Here is a 20,777-nt window from a genome sequence, read left to right on the forward strand (position 1 = left end):
CAAACATTTCCACATGCTTCCTCAACCTACATAGCTACACGATTTTAGTGGCATGATTTGTTTGTCTGTGTTTTTCCCTCTTTTGGCAGAGAACTGGCCCATAATAAGCCCTATAATGGATGATGAAATGTAGTGATTACACCAAGTGAGGGCTTTTGTTCTGTACCCTGAACATTTTGATAAAATACAAGGGGACTGTTGGGAAATTAAGTCCTCTGTTTGGGGAACATTCATGACATCCTCCATCCTGTTGTTTGCTCAAATTCATGGGTATCCAAAAATACATTTCCTGGAAAAAAAAAAAAGGGGTTGTGATGCCTCTGTGTGACCAAACAAGGGCTCACTGTTGTTCTGAGAACATCACTTTGTCACTTTTTATATTTCAGAAAAGCGTCTCATACTGTCTTTCTCAGTATTTTAGGTTTTTGGATGGTGAGTTCAAAGCCGCCCAGGTTTGAATTATCGTGGGTAAACTTTTTTTTAAACTTTAGAAAAAAGGGTTTCTTGTGCCTTTTTCCTCAAATTGGCTGGTCCATCCCAATTGCTTAGTTTTAATAACAGCTAACAGATTTTTTTTTTTAGGTTTATTTTTCTCCTTCTTGTTTAGTCTTGTATTGAACAGTTACCATAGCTGCCGCTGCTTTGGACCTGTGATGTCGAGTGTGTTCGCTTGTGTGTTTACAATCCTTTGGTATATCTTGTCTTTCCACTTTGCCCGCTTTGATAGTGCAGTGTCTTGGGCGGTCGGGGGAACGGGGCTTTTCGCGGCGTCGGTTTCATGTCGTCTTTTATGTCCATCTGAAAAGTTGCAGAGGAATCTGAGAGGCCTTTTGAGTTTACATCGTTTGAATGTAAACCCTGGACGATACACGATGCATCGCCTTGTAGCAGAGCCATTCTGCTGTGAGGTAATCCAGGGTAATTCACAAATAAGTCAGAGAGTCGGTGTTGTTGTGTTCAAGGACAAATGTTTTTTGAATGCAACAAATGTCTATCTGTGTGTGTGTGTATGTGTGAACCTTCTACCAAACAGAGATTCTCAAATAATATTTTTGAAACTGTAACCAGGCACTGCAGGCCTGTCATGCTTTGGATTTCTGCATATGCATGGGGTTATAGTAGCATTACTAAACTGTATATAAACTGTTTGAATGGTGGTCCAAAGCCAAAAAACATGGAGCTAAATCAGGTTACCCTTGAGCCTGTTTCACAACGCTACTGCAGCCAACTCCTTACCCTTAGTAACATTACATTTTCCCTCACGCATTGTTTTGGTTTTCCTAAAACCCTTTTTCTATGGTAATGTTAAAAGTAAATACAAAGTGTTTGAAGTATGTAGGTTAAGCAGCCAAACGGGTTATGTGAGAACATTTTTTTTTTCCTTATCATAAGTTTGGTACGAGCTCTAAACTGCAACGGCTTCTGTTGTCCTTTACATCGATCATCAACTGGTGATGATGCTGACTTTGTGCCTTCAACATTCAGCTTTAGCCTCAACATGTTTGCATGATATCATGTATAAAGCCATAAAGTGCATATTTAGGATTCCATTAAAAAAGGTTTGGTTGTGAGTAAACTGGAAATGATAAAAATGATAAAAATGGCAGTGTTTTCAACCAATGCACATAGCTAACTTGCTAGCTTCAGCTGGTACAAATCTCCCGGCGACATGTCCTTTCAGTCGGCATAATCGATACGAGAGCCCTGCTGTCTACGTCTGTCAAAATTCAACAAATCCGTTGTTTAAAAAAATTGCGAATGATGCCACCATTGTCATTGTAAACTGCACATGCTGTGTGAGAACGTAAAGCCTGACAGGCGGAGCCTCTGTAGCTAAAGGTTGCTGGGCTTAGCCGAGAACAGACAGTGACACATTTTCATTAAATCAAAGTGATACTCCGAAATGCATTTCTGTGCCTTCCTTGATGTTTTCCGGTGGTTGAGACAAATGAGTGGATTTGCAGAAATTTAGCAGTGTCTCATTAGAAGCTATATTTTTATTTGATTTTATATTTTAATTAGGTGCTGTGTTTGACTCAAAATGACCCTGGCCACATCTTGCTTTAGGGTTTGCAAATCTCTCAGAGTAACCACTATCTCTATCTCCAGTGCTAGACTTTGCACTTTTTCAGCTTTGCAAAGATATTCTTTTTTTATTTCCAGGGGCTGAGTTCATTTTCACCAATCGCAGCTCATCCTGTGCTGCAATTCCTTAACTTTTAGACTGGAATTTTTCTCTATCAGTATGCAACGGAGGTTTAGTAGCCAACGAGCCCGGGTAACTCACAGAAGGGATGTTAAAGTGATGAATTAACACGATGATTCAAAGACTTTAAGATGCCCTGATCTCTCGTTGTCTTGTTCTCTCTCTGGCTCTTCTTGTATTTCTTCCTCTCTCTCTCTCTCTCTCTTTCACACACTCACACCTCTCTCTTTTTCTTCAGTGTCTGTCTCTCACTCATGCGTGTCGTCCACAGGGGAGCGCCAGGAGTGGATGGAAACTCTTCAGACGGCCACGCGCCCCCGCCTGCGGCTCCCAGAAGCGCTCCGACAGCCTCTCCCACCCCTCCTCCACAAACAAGCGAGGCTTGCTGGAGCTCCGCGGTTACAAAGGCAGAGTGCTGGTGTCCCTGGCGGGGAGTAAAGTCAGACTCTGCAAAACAGAACAGGTATTTCCAACACCGCCGGGACTTCCTCTCTACAGGATGACAGCTTCCTGTTTGAAAAAAAAAAAGATAATAATCGCAGCCTGTTTGAAGAGCATGAGGCAGAGATGGGGGATGTTCCAGGAAGGATATGGAGATCTTCGTGAATGTGTAATGCGGAAAAGTAAATATATATGTGTTGAAAATGCTTGAGGGTCCTGGGATATATTATGCTCTAATTTTGGCGGGTACAAGCCAATGATAGCGCAGAGGAATGACGGGGTGGGGCAAACTTATAAACATAGTTGCGCAAGTTCAACTAAGACCAGTCAGCTTGAAAATATTTGGGGAAAGAAGCTGAAATTGTGGATCAATAACAAAAAAAATCTGATTTATTATTTTTTTTCTCCGGATTTGGACGAATAAATGTACTGTCCCCCACTGCCCAGCTCATACAAATGTATGTCTGCATAATGTGGATTTTAGTTGAGGCTTCTCTCCAAGACGGTGACCATTTTTAGGTTCTTTAAGGTCAATCTCCAAAAACACTGATTCTTATTCATGACTATAAATCAGCAGACTTCCCCTTCGACAAGCATATTAGCATCCTCACCTACAGTGTTGGGGAATAACTAGCTACATGTAAAGGCATTCTGTTATTGAATTACAAATTGCTTATTACTTTTTCTACGTGGGTAGCCAGTAATCTATAACATTTCAAATTTGTCACGATCTTGGTTTTGGTTTAGTTTGTTTCCTGTTTTATTTTCAAGTTCCCTGCCTCTTGTGTCCCATGTTCACTTTGCTTCACTTCCTGCCTTTATCTTTTTTCCCCCGCCTTTGTAATTGTCTGCCCCGCCCCCCTATTGAATCCACCTGTATCTAATCACATATACCTCCTCACTGTATTTAAACCCTTTGTTCCCCTTTCTCTGTGCTGGTTCTTCTGCTATGTCTGCCATGTTCCTGCTACATTCTGATCCCTTCTGCAAGTCTTGATTTACCTGGTCGATTTTTTGGGTCTTGGATTTTCTGTCACTCCTTATGTACTCACCTGCATGTCAGTTTTATGTTGGACTTATTTATATCACGGTTGATTATCTTTCTCCTCCCCATGCCTACCTGCATTTGGGTCCATCCCCTTTTGCCATATTACCAACACTGGTTACTCATAGGGCTTTGCACTTGTTCAACAAAGGGCCCAAAAAGTGAGCAGTCATTTATGTACCCTACTTAGTTTTTTGTAACACTTTTAACCGCAAAATGAAGAAGAGATGAGTTTTCACTTACTCATAGTTTCTCTTAAGTCTATCTTATTTGATGGGAGTCCAATTAAGCCCCGATAGTCCTCGCTCATGTACAGAGAGTCTGTTCTCTGCCGACTCCTGTCCCGGCAGCCAGATATCCTATCTGAGATGGTAAGATATCAAACGCAGTGGTACTATTCCTTAAAGTGCCTCGCGCATATTTGATAATGCTCCTCACGCTCCACTCATCTGCGTTCCTCCTTGGCTCTCATTTCAATTCTCTCCATCTTGTAGTTTTGTTGTTTGCCTTTCATTATTTTCCTCATTAGCATGAACAAACATCTGTGTTAGAATTCTCTTTTGGGTATCACTCCATGTCAGCACATTTCCACTTCCTTGATCCGAGACAGCAGGAGAAGCGGAGTGGAGGAGAGAATCAGAGAGAGGACAAATTAATTGTATTATTTCATCTTACGAGTTAAATCCCCGGCATAAATGCAGCGGCGGCGGCGGCAGTGCTTTTTAAAAAAAAAAATTTGCAGGGAGAGAGGAAGGGAGGCTGCAATTGAAAGACAAGAGAAGAAGAGTGGGGAAACAAAGAGCTACGCGTAGAAAAGATGAAGTGGGGAAAAAAAAAAAAGGGTGGAGGTGCAGAGGTCGCATGAGTGAGAAATGAACATCGGTGGTTTGTGTTGGAGTGATGGAGAGCAGGAGCGCGGCGAGGGAGGCAGACTGTCGCCCCGTTCAAGTTCAGTGGAGTGGAGTATTTAATCTAACATGATGAACGAGCTATTGGAAACATCATCCTCCTCGGCTCCTCCTTCACCACCCCCTACCCCATCTCTCACGGGCCGTAAGCCCCTGTAATGAAGCGGTGTTTAAGGTCATTTAAACACCAAGGTAAAGAAAGTCAGATGGTGCGCAAAGTGTTTCACACGCACATACACACACACACACATACATGATTACTCTGAGAGTGATCTCCCTGCCATGGCCTGCGTAGGCATATCAGTACAACCAGAGCAACTTGTTTCATGTCTTATCATGTCATACATCACAAGCGTTTCCTGGCGTATGTTCACTCCGGTAGCCGAGGGATTGATTGATCGTCGGATGTTCGTAGTTCTTGCTGTCGGCTTCCTACCAGCTAGGTTGAACCCAGTGGAAACCAAAAAAAAACCTTGCAAGATATCTATTCCCGCTCCCTCTCGTTCCTACTTAGCTACAAGTTACACATACACGAGAGCCGTCTCTGGTGGGAAAGGTATTCCGAGTATACAATAACAGAGAGACGGAGGATTTAATTAATCTCCACTTTAATTAAATCTCTCTCTCTCTCTCTCTCTCATTCGCTCCTCTCAAGATCTTCTTTGTATCAATTAACATCATCCCAAGACTGCAAGGCCGTTTTGTAGTATTTGTGACACTCACTGAGTCTCGTTTCACCAAGGCTTTCTCCTCCTTGTAATGAGCTCGGTTTCTTTTTCGCTTACCTGAGCCAACTCAAAGATATTCACCTTATTTGAAACACTCTTGGTATTTCTACCCTATGTGGTGAGTGTGATGTTTTTTGTTCACCCATGAACATAGGCGGAATAATATCTCACCTGCTGTATTTCGTAGGGTGACCGTATTTTCGAACCAAAAAAAAATGAACCGTACGTGTATGCACTTTTTCCATGCACCGTAGGCGTTTTCATAAGGATTGGGGACAGTTATTTTAGCATTTAGTATATAACAGTCTTATTATAGTCCAATTTTCAAATAAGAGCAGCTGTACAGGTTGCAGGTTGAAAGCTCTGCTTGTTGGTCTGGAGGTGCTTCTTCCCATATGTAGCCACCACTTGTATTTGGCCATCACAATCCTATCGTGTGTGACCAAAAATGTACTCTTGCAGTGTGTGCAGAACAAAGCAAATTCCTTTTTTTTGGTACTTTACGAAGAAAGGAGTTGGCCTCCTGCAGCTCTTAAGAAAAGTAATTGACTGAGATTAGTGGATATTTGAATATCAAATCAGATTTACAAAGTTTTATACAAACAAGTGTGTGATTCATGCTAAGATCCAGCCAGGTTGACCCGCAAGACCTTTTTTTTATTTTGCCAAATCGACTCAAACTCAGCTAAAGTCATATTGAAATGTCGGACCAACTTTTTTTTTTTTTTACCCTGGCTCCAGTGTAAAAAATATTTTGTATTAACCTGAAATATTGAACTCAGATTTTAAGTTAACTATTAGTGCATTCATCACTTGCTTCTTTCTGTTCCTCTTTTTTTTCGCCTCATATTCAATCCTATTATTTGTCTACTTCCACTTCTCTTTTTATCCTTTATCATCATCATCTGTAGCTCTTTGCTTTCCTTGACCTCTGTCTCACTGTTTCATGTTCAAAATAATCAAAAGTCTTTTTGTCTCCATTGAGTATGTGCTCTTTTAAATTCACCTACCCCTCTGCGAGACGATTTTTGGCCCGCATGCTTTTAGAGCATCTCGAGCGGTTGAGTGGACACGGAATTGGCGATAGAAATCGAGGTCGACTTTACTTGTCTGGCTTCTTTTAGAGCAGCACGGCACTGTGGAGTGTCTGAGTCGCACTATAAGGTGAAAAACTTTGAAAGAAATTATAATTGCTTGCATGAGTATTCAGAGTAGGCCTTTGCTCAACACCTACCAGGTTAAGGTTATTGATTTAGTAATCCTATTTCCCCCACAATTAGCTCTCGTGATTTGAGTTGATGGATTCCTCCTTTCTTAAAAATGTTTAGTATATAATATTTTAATAAAAAGTGCATAAAACCATGCATGCCTACCAACATGCCCCTTCGGGCTTTTTTCCCCCCCGTCTTTCCCCATAAGCGCCCGCTATTGCCACCTACCTCTTGGCTGTTGTAATTGGGTGAGTTATTTTTACCTCTAATGCCTTCCCTTTCCTCGCTCCATCCCTCCTTCCCCTCCATCCTTGGTGAATTAATTGGAGAGGGCAGGAGGCCACGGCACATATTGGGTAGGTAACGAGTGGCGAGGGCTGGACGGCCGCTAACACCCAGCGCTCTAATTGGCTGCCTGAGAGGGATGAGGGTCATTAGGTATAGGTGACTGCTTTGCCCTCTCAGCTCCGCCACGCACACTCTCATGCACATGCATCCACTACATACGGCACAGATGCGTTTCTCCCTCCATATGCCCTTCCGACATTAAATTGAACATCTATACAGTAATACGTGGAAAGCTTTTATTCTCTCTGTGTTTTAAATGACATTACTCTGCTGAACTGAGCGATAATGCGCTTTGATCGAAGCCTTGAAACTCTCATTATCGCGTCACGCATCTCCAAACCTTGGAACACACTGAATGTAAAAGAGCAATGACTGTTCGTAGTTATAATTGATAGGATAGAGAAGGCAAGTTTCCGCTGCCTCCGAGCCCCTCACATCAAAACTTTTAGCTCAATTAGGACCCGGCCATGAAGTGAATTCACTTGTCTCGCTCACGCTCACGCTCTCCTGCTCCTTTCCTTTATCTTTCCCCGTCCATCTCTTATGTGACCGTTTTCTGAGCTGACAGTGCCTTAATTACCCATGATGCTTCATAGGATGTCCACACCAGCCTGCCGCTGTGTTTCCATTCCGCTCGCTCCGTCTCAATATCATAGAAAAAGTGTGAGGAAAGGAGAATAAGTGTGTGAGTTTTTCCCTCAAAGTCTTCTAAATTACTTTGAAGGAGTTGTAATTGGGGCTAATGACGGTCATATGAAAATTTTGACGACATTAGCCCCAATTGATCCAACCCACACAATACTGAAAGATCAGGTTTGGAATCCTGCAGCATGCGAATATGACAGTGACTTCCTTGTGGTGCAATCTGCACAATTTGGCTACACTGAGAAGTTTGTAGCTAATTAGTTGAAGAATTCTGAGACATGGCAGCGTTCTCCCCCCCACATACTTAAACGAACACACATATGTCTCTTTCCTCTGCGAGGCCATGTAATTCCAAGAAAGCGCCTAATCAACAAAGATGGTGTCATTCATTTTCTTCTCTTTGTTTGGTGTAATTAGTGCAAATTGTTTTGTTGTTGAAGAACAGTTAGCACAGAAAAAACACACATGCTCTAATAGCTGGCACAGCGTGGCATCATTTAGCGCTCCCCGCTAAGGCAGTACTTTTTAATTTCGCTGTTCATGAGTACTGGCGCATCTCCATGTTTTCTTTTTGCTCCGACTCTTTCCACAAGCACACTCGCTTTCTCAACTAGTCAGCCGACCCCTTTGCTCGTCTCACCCACTCTCCGTGAGGATTACCAGCACCTTCTTCCACTTATACGTTCCCCCTCCTTTCCTCTGCTTTGTGCTCTCGCCGTCTTTCTCTCCCTCGTCTTTTGACTCACGTTTTTGGCTTTGTCTGCGTGTTTCTCAGTAGTGTAATGTTGGACGCCCCTGTGTTTCTTTTTTATTTGTTGCTCTAGTTTGATGTTGTGCCTATACGTGCGTGGGCGTAGGTGCACTTCTTCTGTCTTCCTGTCTGTTTTTCCGTCTCAGCTCAGAGCTCTAGGCTATGGAAAATGGTCTAAACTGCTGTGAGTGCTGAGGGTGAAGTGGAGAAGGGGCAGGGGGGTGCGCTGCGATGCGATGCAGAGTTACATTGGAGCTTATAAAAACGGTGCCTCTGCATCTAACTCCTATTTCTGAAAGTGGGCCTCACAAAACATTGAGGCTGAAAGCTTGGGTTGCTTTGGATTACCCAGAGGCACCTGTTCCCTTTCGCAGAGCTTTGCTGTTTCACACAGGTATACACAAACACACACTAGGTTCTCTCTCTGTCTCTCTGCAACACACACACGCAAACATATCACGCACAAGCTCGGCCTGTGCGTCATCGGAGAGAAGGAGGGGAAAAGGCTGACGAACGTTTGGTGCGTTATTGGTCCGTCACAAACGATTTTCTCTTCCGCGTAGAACTCTATGTCCGTTGACATTTCCTTAAAACAAACACGGCAGTAAAGCAAGAAACAGGGCAGCACAGGCTGAGGATGTTTTTTATTGGTGTTTGCTAGTTTTAATTAGACCAAATGAGATTCAAGCCCCATGAATGTTGAGACGAGGCAAACTGTTGATCCCACCTTATTAGGAGGTGTCTCTAATTTGCACAAAAAAGCAGCTGGAGAAGGACCCTAACATTTTCATGGCCCTTTAGGAATACATTTCCTCTTATGTGGGTGCTTTAATGTTACGATGTTGACCATATCATCTACCCAGAGAATTGTTTTGTTGCTGCGGTTTGCATTTCTCTCGATGCAAATTTAAAAAGTGCACGTTTTCCTTCTGTAGTGGGCTACAACTGCATTTCGTTGTGCACATCTGTGTTGCATAGTGACAATAAATGATCCTTTAATCCTTGAATCCAAGATAAGATGAGAAGAAAACCGCTCAGGCAGGGAGAAAGCAAGAAAAGTATTCTCTACTTCCTCAAACTCCTCCTTGGGGGGCTACCATGCTGGGTCTGCCACAGGGTGTCCGCCCAGTTACCTCAGATAAACTAACCTTAACAGGCACCTTTTACAGGTGTAGTTTGATATTCTTGGGAAACACACTTATTTGCTTTCTTTCCAAGAGTTAGATGGGAACATGGATGCCAAAACCATGAGGCTAGTTCCATTAGCTTAACTTAGGCAGGGAAACAACTGTCTTGACTATCCAACGGTAACAAAATCCATCAACAATAACCCTCTGACTCTGCACAAACTCATGATATCTTGTTTCTTTAATACGTACCAAAACCAAAGTTTAAAAACAACCGTTTGCTACCAAGCAACCGTCTTGACATGTAACCCTCCATAAAAAGGCTAGGCTAAGCTAAATGGTTGCTGGTGAAAGCTTTTTATTGACGGTTCAGACATATGAACATGAGTAATGATTATCTCGTCGAAATAAAAATACTTTGGTAACGACAAAAAGAACATTACATGTGATCATTTGAAGTGGCTGCACTGTAACAGCCTGACAATTGATGAATATTAATTCTATCAATCTCCATCTCTGTGTTTTTTGTTTGCCAGGACTATAAAGCGGGCCTGGCTATTGCTGAAGTGGAACTGACTGCTGCCAACATTAGAGACATGGACCGCAGGGGCTTTGAAATCAACACACCCTTCAAGAACTTCTGGTACGTCTCGGTTCGCCCACTCCTTCCACAACAAAGAGCCATCCATGCTAACATGTGTGTGATACATGATGGCGTCTTTCATTGTGTGTGTGTGGGAGAGTGTGCCCGTTCTGTTTTATCTTACATGAACACAAAGCTTTTTCATCATCTAAAAGATGAATGTTAAGTGAAGGAATCTCTCCTTGAATGCACATCCCTCAGACTGATGTATCCAACAGGTGGACATTGTAGTACACCTCCACATTTGTTTAATATCTGACAGTAGGAAGCAGCAGGATCATTTATATTCCTTCCTTAAATATATCTCCCTTCATTATCATCTCATTTAAACCATGCGGTTTAGTAAATACGCCCTTCACGTACACTAAGCCTCATGCTATACTGTATTTTAATCTCAGTAATCATATCTCGTAAAGCATCCATTTTCACAACTAAAAGACGAGGGCAAGCATTTCGGTTAATCTGTTCTTATACATGTAAGGTATTAAGAGTCTCATAATGCGATAAGAGTTTGGGGTACTGAAGAATATTCACACAGTCCTATCAGTTTGGCCTTGTCAAAAAGAACCAGGGCTTTGTCTTCTTACCTGGAGAGTTGGAGGATTAATTCAAACCAGATTGTTTTCAAGGCTTTAAAATACTTAAAGTTTAAAACTTTGTCTGCCGACACTTGGTTCAGTGTCGTGTCACACTCAAGGTCATCGGTTCGTGCCTGGGCCTGTGCGAGAAAGAAAACACAGGAAGTCCATGTGACTTTATATTAACAGCTCCTGGTTTGTTTGCAAGGTGCTGTAAAGTTGGTGTGACGTGGAACACACACACACACACACACACACACACACACACACACACACACACACACACACACACACACACACACACACACACACACAAACACACTCACCCACAAAGTAAAAGCCAACTTTGTAACTACAGGTGTTAAAGTGACCTCGTTCTCGCAAACAAAAAAAGTTACTAACACGGTTTGTTCTTTTCAATTATTCAGTGAGATTCACCTTCACTTAAAACCAATTTATAAATTGTGAAAGTTAGGTGCCGGCGTGTCACAAAGTTAAGACTCTCAGCTCTAATGAGACAACGAGAATCTTCTCATTAGCTGGTATTGACTGCATTTTAGTAGCACTCTTGTGTTCTCCTGTCAAATCTCTTTCAAAAACCGACTGCTCCTAGAAAGTAAACACGCCGCTTGAGAACAGGGTCCTGTACAAAAATCACTAATTATCGATTAGGATTTTTTTTGGGGTACAATCTCCCGTGGCTGCTCCATGCAGGTATCTGTGCCTCTGTAGGGCGCGAAGCCTTTCAGGTGACTCCAGTCCCTGAGGGTCTCCGATCAATGAGCGCACTGCTTGTTTGTGCTCTAATGGCCCATTTAGAATACAACCGTCACAGTTGCCTGGACAAAGCACGCCTTGTTTGTTTGTGTACTCTTGTTCACTATTCTCTCTTTCTTTTTTTACCCTTTCCCTTTTCCTCGGGTAAAGATTTTTTTTCCCCCCTCTCATTCCTCCACCTGTCTGTTGTATGTCCGATCGATCTGTTTGTGTCAGCTCCCCTAATGGTCCCATCGGTTGGCAGCTTCGTTAATTCGCTGGACATAATTGCCATTTTGTGTGGAACAAAAAAAAAAAGAAAGAAGGGGAATTAAAATGAGCTCAGGTCTCCCGAATTGTTTTGATGAGGTGATTGCTGAAAGGGTTTTATTGTGTGTGTGTGTGTGTGTGTGTGTGTGTGTGTGTGTGTGTGTGTGGTGTGTGTGTGTGTGTGTGTGTGTGTGTGTGTGTGGGGATCAAATCGATTGGTAGGGGATCCCTGATTGGTAGCCCTGGGAGCGTTCTCCTACCTGCTCAAGGTGGGGATTAGTGAGAAACTCATCTAATCACTTTAAGCTGTGGAGACTCACTTTGGCTTTTCTATTGTTTTTTGCTGCCGTTAAATGGACACAGCGTTCAGCCCGCTGTGCTAGATGCAACAGCAGACTTATTTATTTATTTTTTTTGAGTAGAGAGAATGACAATGAGGCAGAAAGGAGTGCACAGGCAAAGACAGAAAGCACCTTTGCAAAAGTAAAGCTGCAGATAAATGCCTAGCTCAAGGGCATTTCGGAGAAAATCCATGTTTGGCTTGTTTTGTGTTTATCTGGTGTGCATCGAAAAACTGTGGACAGTTTGCTATTATAATTATATAATATTTTTTTTACCTCATAGAGAGTATTTCCTTATGAAAGCTCGGCAAGGTCTTTGGAGTGGGAAGGGCATTGTTTTTGAAGGACGCGCTGCTGTTTAGTTTTTCAAATTTCATTTTCTAAAGATTTGAGCAGCACGAACACACTGTTTTCCTTCAGTTCCATTGTATAAAGGTGGCAGCAGAAAACTACAAAACTGCTGTATTTGTATTTGTACTGCTTTGTTAGACATCACAGTAGTAGCAGCAATAGTCTTTTTAGTACCAAATTCTGCCATGGACTCTGGATTTTGCCCATCACTTTCTTCACAGCTTGTATGGACAGGATTATGCCCATTGCGTGTCTTTCTCATGTCCAGGACAAGATGACATCCAAAGCCCCCCCACCCAGCAGATTATTTAAAGGTTAGATCCAGGGCCCTGTACAGAAGGAAAGATTAGAGCTACCAATACCTCTTTCAACAAATATACATGGAAGTATTATTTGAAGGCAAGCTGAATACCCCTTTGCTCACCCCTTCCTTTCCAAGCATGCTGGGGAACTACGTTGGCCTTCTGTTAACTTAAAAACATAAAAGGCCTTCTACAGAGCCCTTGTTAGGTTTGTCTGCTCTCGGATACTTGGGAAATGGAGATATGAAGGACTCATTCTAAGCTAACGAAAACAAAACGATCTTGGTTTTAAGTTATTATACTCCTCTGTGTTCACTTACAACTCTGAAATTGGCTTAAGAGCAACACAATCCTGATAAGGTGTACTTAAGCAGTTGAGTATTGCACTCTAACGAAGGTTTTGGCCCGAATCAAAGCTACAGAGGCTGAGATACACAGATCTTTAGTCACTACAATGGGCCAATGTCCTGAAACTCTGGATCCTACATTTCCCCTAATGCAACCAGGGTATCTGTTATAAACCTTTAGTCTCCAATCCCAAAACAAAATTCCCCTGATGACATCTTCAGGCTAATTTCTCAGGATTTAGAAAGTTCCTTCAGAGTCATAAAGACATTGTACAATAAGGCTATATTTTTTATCGTAAAGATTTATGTAACTTATTTTTTAAAGCTGGATTGGAATAACTCTTACCATTATGGTCATTATGCATGCATGCAAAAGTAGCCGTATGCCTATTCAGCATTCATGAAAAAGAAATTGATTACATGTAGTATGTAGAGTAGCAGAGCATACATGACTTAAACAGGGTAAAGGATAAAGGGTAGCAGTTGTTTTTAAAACTGACATGCTCACTGTATCTGAGAATTATAAAAAGAACTTCAAGCTTCCGCAAAGCAAAGATTGGATTACCAAATTCAAGTGTAATTTTACATTAATAAAAAAAATGTAATTTCATGAGTGGGGACTGATACTAGATCCTTGAGTGAATGTGGAACCCTGGAACTGTCTGTAATGTGCAGTATTAACAACTCCAGACCATGAAGGTCACGTTCGATTATCCTTTTTTAAACATTTGGGAAATGATTTCCTGGTTGCCTGGCAACCTCACGGCAGCAACAAGGCTCCATGTGGTCACTGCACCTGGCCATGAAATGATTGGGTCAGAGCCAGGCTAACTTGTGTTTATGCTAAGCTAAGCTAAGCATTTCCTGGCTTTTATTAATGGCACAGACAGTCTCCTCTAAGTAAGCGTTTATAATTGGTAAACTATTCATTTAAACAATCAATAGATATGTGTTCTTCGTATCTGTGAAAAAATACATCATATCAAAACGGCTTTGAAAAAACACGAGAGCCTTCTGATTGTGGTGTTTGACGGGGAAGGAGCTGATAGATGCCTGAGGCCGGCAACTCCATATTTCAACAATACATGAGGTTGAAAGTTGTCATTTTTGTGAAAAGAAGAGCTTGCAAACAGTGTTATTGCTGATGTAAGAGAATATCTTTTCTTCTACTCCACCTTTCTTTTTTTTAATATTTCTTTTGTTTTTTTTTTTAATTTTCCTCTTTGCCACCTGTTGTCCTTAAAGCTGTAGTTAATTTAGCGGCCTGACCTGAGACCAGCCTTCCCTTCATAAATAACGCCCTGTGACTCGGGGACCACCACATGCTCTGGTGCTGGCTGCTTCCTCCCTTTGCTCCTTTGTGCTTTTGGAGGCCGTGTTGTAGTTCAGCAGACGATGTGAGCAGTCATCCCTTCAGACGGTCGGTTCCCGGGCAGAGGCCGGTGTGCACAGACCGGCTGAACCCAATCAACCTATCGATCTTTCGCTGGGTTACCTGGTGAGGCTGGCCTGGCGCACATCCTCTGCTTCGGGCAAAAGTTTCCTAACCCCATCGTCTCCTCCCCCCCAGACCCCCCCAAATCCTCTGTCTTACTTTACTCAGGCTGCCAGGTTGCCATGGAGACCAGTGGTCCCATTTCTGCTTTCAGAGTGCTTCTTCCAGTCAAGCTAGGACTCCCTCTCTCTCTTGTTTTTTTTTTTTTTTTTTTTTCGTCCTAACTATTTTATATCTCTGTCGATCTCTCTGTCTGTCTTCGTCTCTTATCCTCACTCTCACTTAAAGGAGCTGCATTTAACATTCGGAACATTTTAATAGCAGCAAACGACTACTTGATAAGTCAAGATATAGTGGAGTCATGTCTAACCGAGCAGAGAATGAAGTGTTGTTGTTATCTGAACTTCTCCTTGCTTCGTTGTCATATCCGGCTCGACTGTTTGTGCTTTTAGTGCATGTTAGTGTGCATGTGAGTGCATGTGAGTGTGTCCCACTGGTTACCGCCATCTACATGTTGAGACATGTTGAGAGGCAAACCAAAATCTTCCAAATCTTGCACCTTTTAAATTGACACATGCACGCAGATTGCTTGTTAGAGACACTTATACAATTAATCCACACATCATCTTCTATAAATAAGTATCTTTATAAGTGCTTGTTTGACAGTAATGGACATATTCCGTCCTTCCTCTCTGTATGTGCTTGTGTGTGTGTGTGTGTGTGTGTGTGTGTGTGTTTGTGCATGGATGGATTTAGAGACAGGTGAACGAGAGTGTCCTGAAATAATCCCAATTAGGGAGCTATGACAGTTCAGGCATTCACTGGATGTGTGTGCTGTGTGCATATTTAGTTCATATGGAATGGATACTGGTTTAACCTCCCTGGTTGCATCACTTTAATTAGAACATGTGCATTGCTGTGACAGCAGAGCAGCTGGAAGAAATAACATATCATTACGCCTAACAATGCATCCCCATGTATTAAATTATTTTAAACATTTTCACCTTAAATTATCCTCACACAAAGTAACCTCTGTTATTATGAACAAGTTGGATTTCCACCATTTCATGCAGCGACAATTCATGCAAATTTGGAAACGGCATATTGTATCACTTCAAAATCTAATTATTAACCCGCTGCAATTATTAGTGTGAGACCACAACAGTACATGTTAACTTGTCCTTTTGTCCAGGCCGTAAAATTTACATTAAGATTTTCCCTTAATTAGGGCAATAACGGCAACATAATTAAAGCTTTATAGTGTCATTTCTGACATTAAAGTGAAGCACAGACTCAGGCACTATAAGTCCGTCAATGCGCCCATATCAACAGGAGAAGCAGAATCACCTACATCTGCAAGCTTATCTCGGTGCTTTACTTTTAATTTTTTCTTGTCATTTTTCATTTTAAAATTGTCAGCGCTCTTAATACAAGTCCTGATGGTACAAGAATGTTTGAACGTGATTATTTTATGTATATTGAAGCTGGGAATGTGTTAGGTTGATAGTCTATTTCCATCACCATTTCTCAACTTTCCTAAGTCTAATATAGAAATAATATCCTGGAAAAAAAAAAAAAAAAAAGTGTCCTGCATCAGCACTTTATAGATTTTGGTGGTGCAAGGTGAGATAGATTGATTTACCTGCCCCGTCGCCCCCCTTCCCACTCCCCTATCAATTTCACCAAATCTATTGCAGTCACACACAGACATACACACTCAGCGACTCCCCAAAACTACTCCAAATACTGCACCCCCTCCCCCCCGTAACCCTGCCAAGCGATACTATGCTGTTTAATTGCTCCCTCAAATCAAATCAATAACTGTGAGGCATGTGTTGGGATGGGGGGCAAAAAATCAATTGTTGCAGCTTCACGGCCGAGTCAGAACGGGAGAAGGAGGAGTGGATTGAAGCGGTCCAGGAATCGATTGCTGAGACACTCTCCGACTACGAAGTGGCAGAGAAGATCTGGTTCAACGAGGCCAACGGGAGCTGCGCCGACTGTCGCGCCCTGCGGCCGGAGTGGGCGTCCGTCAATCTGGGCGTGGTCGTCTGTAAAAAGTGTGCAGGTAAGGGTCACACGTGCACTGCTTTATTCTTGGCTTCCTTATAATGTCTCGGGCTGACAGACACATGCTGGATGAAGGCGTACTCACTGAGAAACAACATACTGTACTTAGAGTGGACTTAAAAAAACCCACACACATGTTAAGGGTGAAAAGGATCATAAAACTCCCAGTTTCCGATCGATCACGGATATGAGTCACGGATCGGATCTTGCCAATTGTTAGTGACCAATACTGGCTGATGTAGATCCTTTTTGTTGTTTTGGTTCGATACAGCATTATTATTTTTATTTTTATTTTATTGAACAAAAAAAAAATTATTATTATTATTATTATTACTATTATTATAAGCTGCCTAGAAGTTAAACTGGTCATAATTCCCTCTCTATTAAATAATGTACAAATATCTCCATCAAACAACTGGATTTATTTAAGTTTCTCGCCAAAACTACATTTTACAAAATTACAGTTTGAAAGCATCATGATAATATTATCATTTACTTATTTAATTACTCAGTGATTCACATGCGTGCCGCACCGTGAGGAGGCTATCCAAATGGATCACAGATAGACAATGTTCCGTTACTTCACTGCTGTTTAAACATCTCTTATATTTTAAGTTTTAAGACCCACGAGTTGTTGCAGGATAAATCCGAGGGGTTTTGCCAGATGGAAAACAAGACACCATTTATTTTTTAAGTCAGTAGTTTTCTAATTATTTCCTGGAAAAAAAAAGTTGCACTAATTTGCCACTAATTATAGGACAAATTGAGAAGTTAATTGTGTGTGTTCATAATTTAATACTTGAAACTCTGTTCTCCATAAGCATTTAATTGTGAGCTTGCTTGTAAACTAATTTCACATGAATGTTCAGTTGACCTGTTGTGCACGGGTTGGACTCTCCTTCCATTTCACTTGGAATTGGAATTGATTATTATTAAGTTTGCCAACTGAACCATGTGACTATACTATTTTATTGTTGATTATTACACATAGTGTTTGCAGCAAACTTGCAGGGAACCTATTAAGAATAATTAAGACCCCATGCTGCAGTCATTTGTATTGGTGGTCTGTTTGTTTGTTTGTTTGTGTGTGTGAGTCCGTACCCTCAGCCAGAGGCTCTTTTGGAATAAGTTCTCAGGTGGTAAGCCACTTATGGGAGTTGGCATCTGGCCTCTGGACTTTCTAATCTATTTGGCAATACTGGATGGCTTAGATGAAATGACAACAAAGATTAAGCCACGGGCGAGAACTTCAGGGATCCCAAACTGCCTCTTGACCCGCTAAACATGATTAGAGAGAAGCAGCAATAGCCATGCCTGATGTGGAGGGATACCTGGTTACTGTGAGGTTTTTCCACGCTTCTATACACTCGTCCCTTCCCCCATCCAGATCTTCTCTAGGCCTGAGATTCCTCCCAGAGTCATAAGTTTTAATGCGATTCTTCACCTCACCTCTGCAAAGCCCATGTAATTGGTACGCATCAGATATCCAACATCCCTTTTCAAACACCCTTAAATGATTTCATTTGCAGGGGTGTTTAATATTACATTTTGTCGACATGCTGGGCGATATCTGCAACGAGGAAGCTGTCCTTACACTGTGCTCTCCTCAAATTAGACGGCGGGTCCATTTGGAATACCAATGACTGCTCATGCTTTTAATTAGCGCTCCCATGTCATGGACAATAAAGAGAAATGCTGAACAAGAGAAAGAGGGAAGAAGTAATGAGAGGACTAATGGTAAAATGATTCCAGATTGGCTCTCCTCTTTTTTTATGCCAAAACGGAATAAATTTAATAGTCTATAGCTTCACTCTTTGATGTGGAGCAGCTCCATATACTGCAGGAATGGGTAATTGTTTACGTAGTCTCGAAGGGCTGCCCATTATTTTATTTTTATGGAAAAATCTAATTGTGTTTATTCTGAAGATTAAAATACAGACGAACCTTTAAACAATAATATAAAAACCTGGGTGAAAAAAGTGTTTGTTACAGAGGCATTCATTTGATTACTTTCTGCTCATTTGAGTTTTGCCCATTTTTTTCATCCCTTTCTAATAGAAAGTGAGAATGCAAATTGGAAGATTTCATTACTGGAAACATATTGTAGGGGGAACAATATGTCCCCCCTACAATTCCTGCTAATAATTAGCTACTTTAAAAGTACTCCCAGTAAAATGGTCACAGTATTATTTTGTAAAAACTGAACAAGTGAGATTTATACCTGCATTCCTTTTTATTTAAACACAACATTTACATATTATCACCTCATTAAGTTCATATGCCTAAGGTGTTAATAAAGAGTTGCCTAGTCACACATCCAGCAGACATATGGCAACATTAGCGTTTTTGGCCACACAATAAGTTTAAATCCAATATAAACTCTCTTTGGAACTGCAGTCGGATGATGCATTTCTTTTGGTTTGTCCCCTTTAACATTAAAAACAGTCATTTGATCCATAGTTAATATAAAAAAGTGAATATTGCAGCATTAATTATGGTCTTGTTCCACTCCTGTTGGTGTTTCTCTACGATGGTTAACCCAAGACATAAGCCCTTGTCCCAACCCTTAAACTGGTCAAACCCACATTCCTTCAGTGAATTTACTTCTTCAATAACTAAAGCTATCCCTCCACATTGTTCTTTTTATTTCCTCTCTTTGCCCTTTCTCCCACAATGCAACCTGACCAACAAGCAGGAATTACATTACCCCAAAGATTGGGAGGCCCCTCTCACCCCATGTTATTGCAAAAAACCCTTCTAAACTAGGATGCAACTTGTAGACTCGTCTGCTGGCAACAGTTGCCATGGTAACGCACAAATGCAGTGCTCATTGCTTTGTTTCCTTCTGACTCGTCATTGAGTGAGCGAAAAAAAAAAAAAAAAAAAAAAAATGCCATACAAGTACAGGGGGGTTTGAAAAGTGCTCCATGAACTGTCACCCAGAAAGTCTTTAATTGGGGGTGAAAACCTGAGTGTGGTGTGCAGTGTTATAAAAAAATATATATATATATATATGAAAGCTGCTGTGATGGGAATGCCCTTTTTGTGTTGTTTCGGCTCCATCAGAAAGATGAAGACATTTACAACAGGCTATTTATATGTGGAGATCTCACCGTGTAGCCGGTGGTGCATGCACATTTTTTTTTTTTCAGCTTCATTACCCTTACACAAGTGAAAATGGTCCTGTGGCGCTGCAAGGCTCAGAGGATTGAGCGCGGCTGTAGAAATGCAGCAGGCGCCCCGTGTGAAATATTTTCGCTCCTTCACAGGCAAGAGTGACAAAAATCTCGCTCTTTGGGTTTTATTTGTCAAGCTGGACTCATGTGGTCTCAAAAGACAGTGATCATTCCTCTCTCTCTTCAATGGGGCTTTAGGGGGTGAACAAATCGGACTTATGTCTGAACACACTAATGCATCCACTGGGCTTGAGCGATGGGTCGGATAAATTGGCTATCGAGGGTGGCTGAGTCCATCGGTGGTAGTTTTCAACTAAATATGAACAAATAAACAGTTAAAGGCCATGTTATGCACGTTCTTGTTGCACTTATTTCCGACGAGTCTTTTACTAAACAGGGCTGTTACTAAATGACAATCGAGGAGCGTTCAAAGAGTGTTCTGTAAGCCAGAACGAGGATAGGGTGTATTCTCCCTCTCTGAAATCTCTGAACTTCACAAAAAGGCGTTGGGTACTTTTTTGATGAAGTGCTCCCCAGCATCCTGCCCTAAATGGACACTCAGTCTGTGCTGTCTTCAGTGGTTGTTGTCCGATAAATTGGTCAAGCCAATTCATCAATCATATTTGAGAACTAGACCCAAAACTGTATGTGCAGTTGTGTCTGATCATTTAATAGCATAGTTATGTTTACCCCACCGATCTGGTCATTTGGAGCCTGCAAGAGAAGGCGTCCTTCATCTGACGCCATCGGACTCCTTTTCAAATAGTGTGGGACTCCTGTTTAGCCTTTCTTTACAGCTTGTTGTTTAGCAAAGTTCTCAGTGTAATTTATCTAGTTTGATTGAAGAAAAGTAAAATGAGATTTTCACAATGTAGACTGCAGTTGTTTGAGAGAATCCCCCTAAGAATGCACGCGCCACAAACACCTACACAAATATATAGGAAATTGCCAGTTGCTGGGTTGAAGTGCCTGGTTGGAAAATTTGAACATATCACCCGACCCTAGCATCCAATCAGTTGACACTTTAATGGGAACTTT

At 41.6% G+C, this 20,777-nt stretch overlaps 1 protein-coding gene across 1 annotated transcript in view; it reads left to right on the plus strand.

The window, feature by feature from the left end:
• arap2 (ArfGAP with RhoGAP domain, ankyrin repeat and PH domain 2) overlaps positions 1 to 20,777 on the plus strand; it is a 109,488-nt gene that overhangs the window by 26,828 nt on the left and 61,883 nt on the right. Inside the window, 4 exon segments of the mRNA XM_054601561.1 lie at positions 2,478 to 2,520; positions 2,522 to 2,669; positions 9,947 to 10,053; positions 16,362 to 16,561. Of these exon segments, the coding sequence (XP_054457536.1) occupies positions 2,478 to 2,520; positions 2,522 to 2,669; positions 9,947 to 10,053; positions 16,362 to 16,561 (498 nt within the window).

This window comes from Anoplopoma fimbria, chromosome 7 (genome assembly GCF_027596085.1).
Source record: "Anoplopoma fimbria isolate UVic2021 breed Golden Eagle Sablefish chromosome 7, Afim_UVic_2022, whole genome shotgun sequence".
Taxonomy (NCBI): Eukaryota; Metazoa; Chordata; class Actinopteri; order Perciformes; family Anoplopomatidae; genus Anoplopoma; species Anoplopoma fimbria.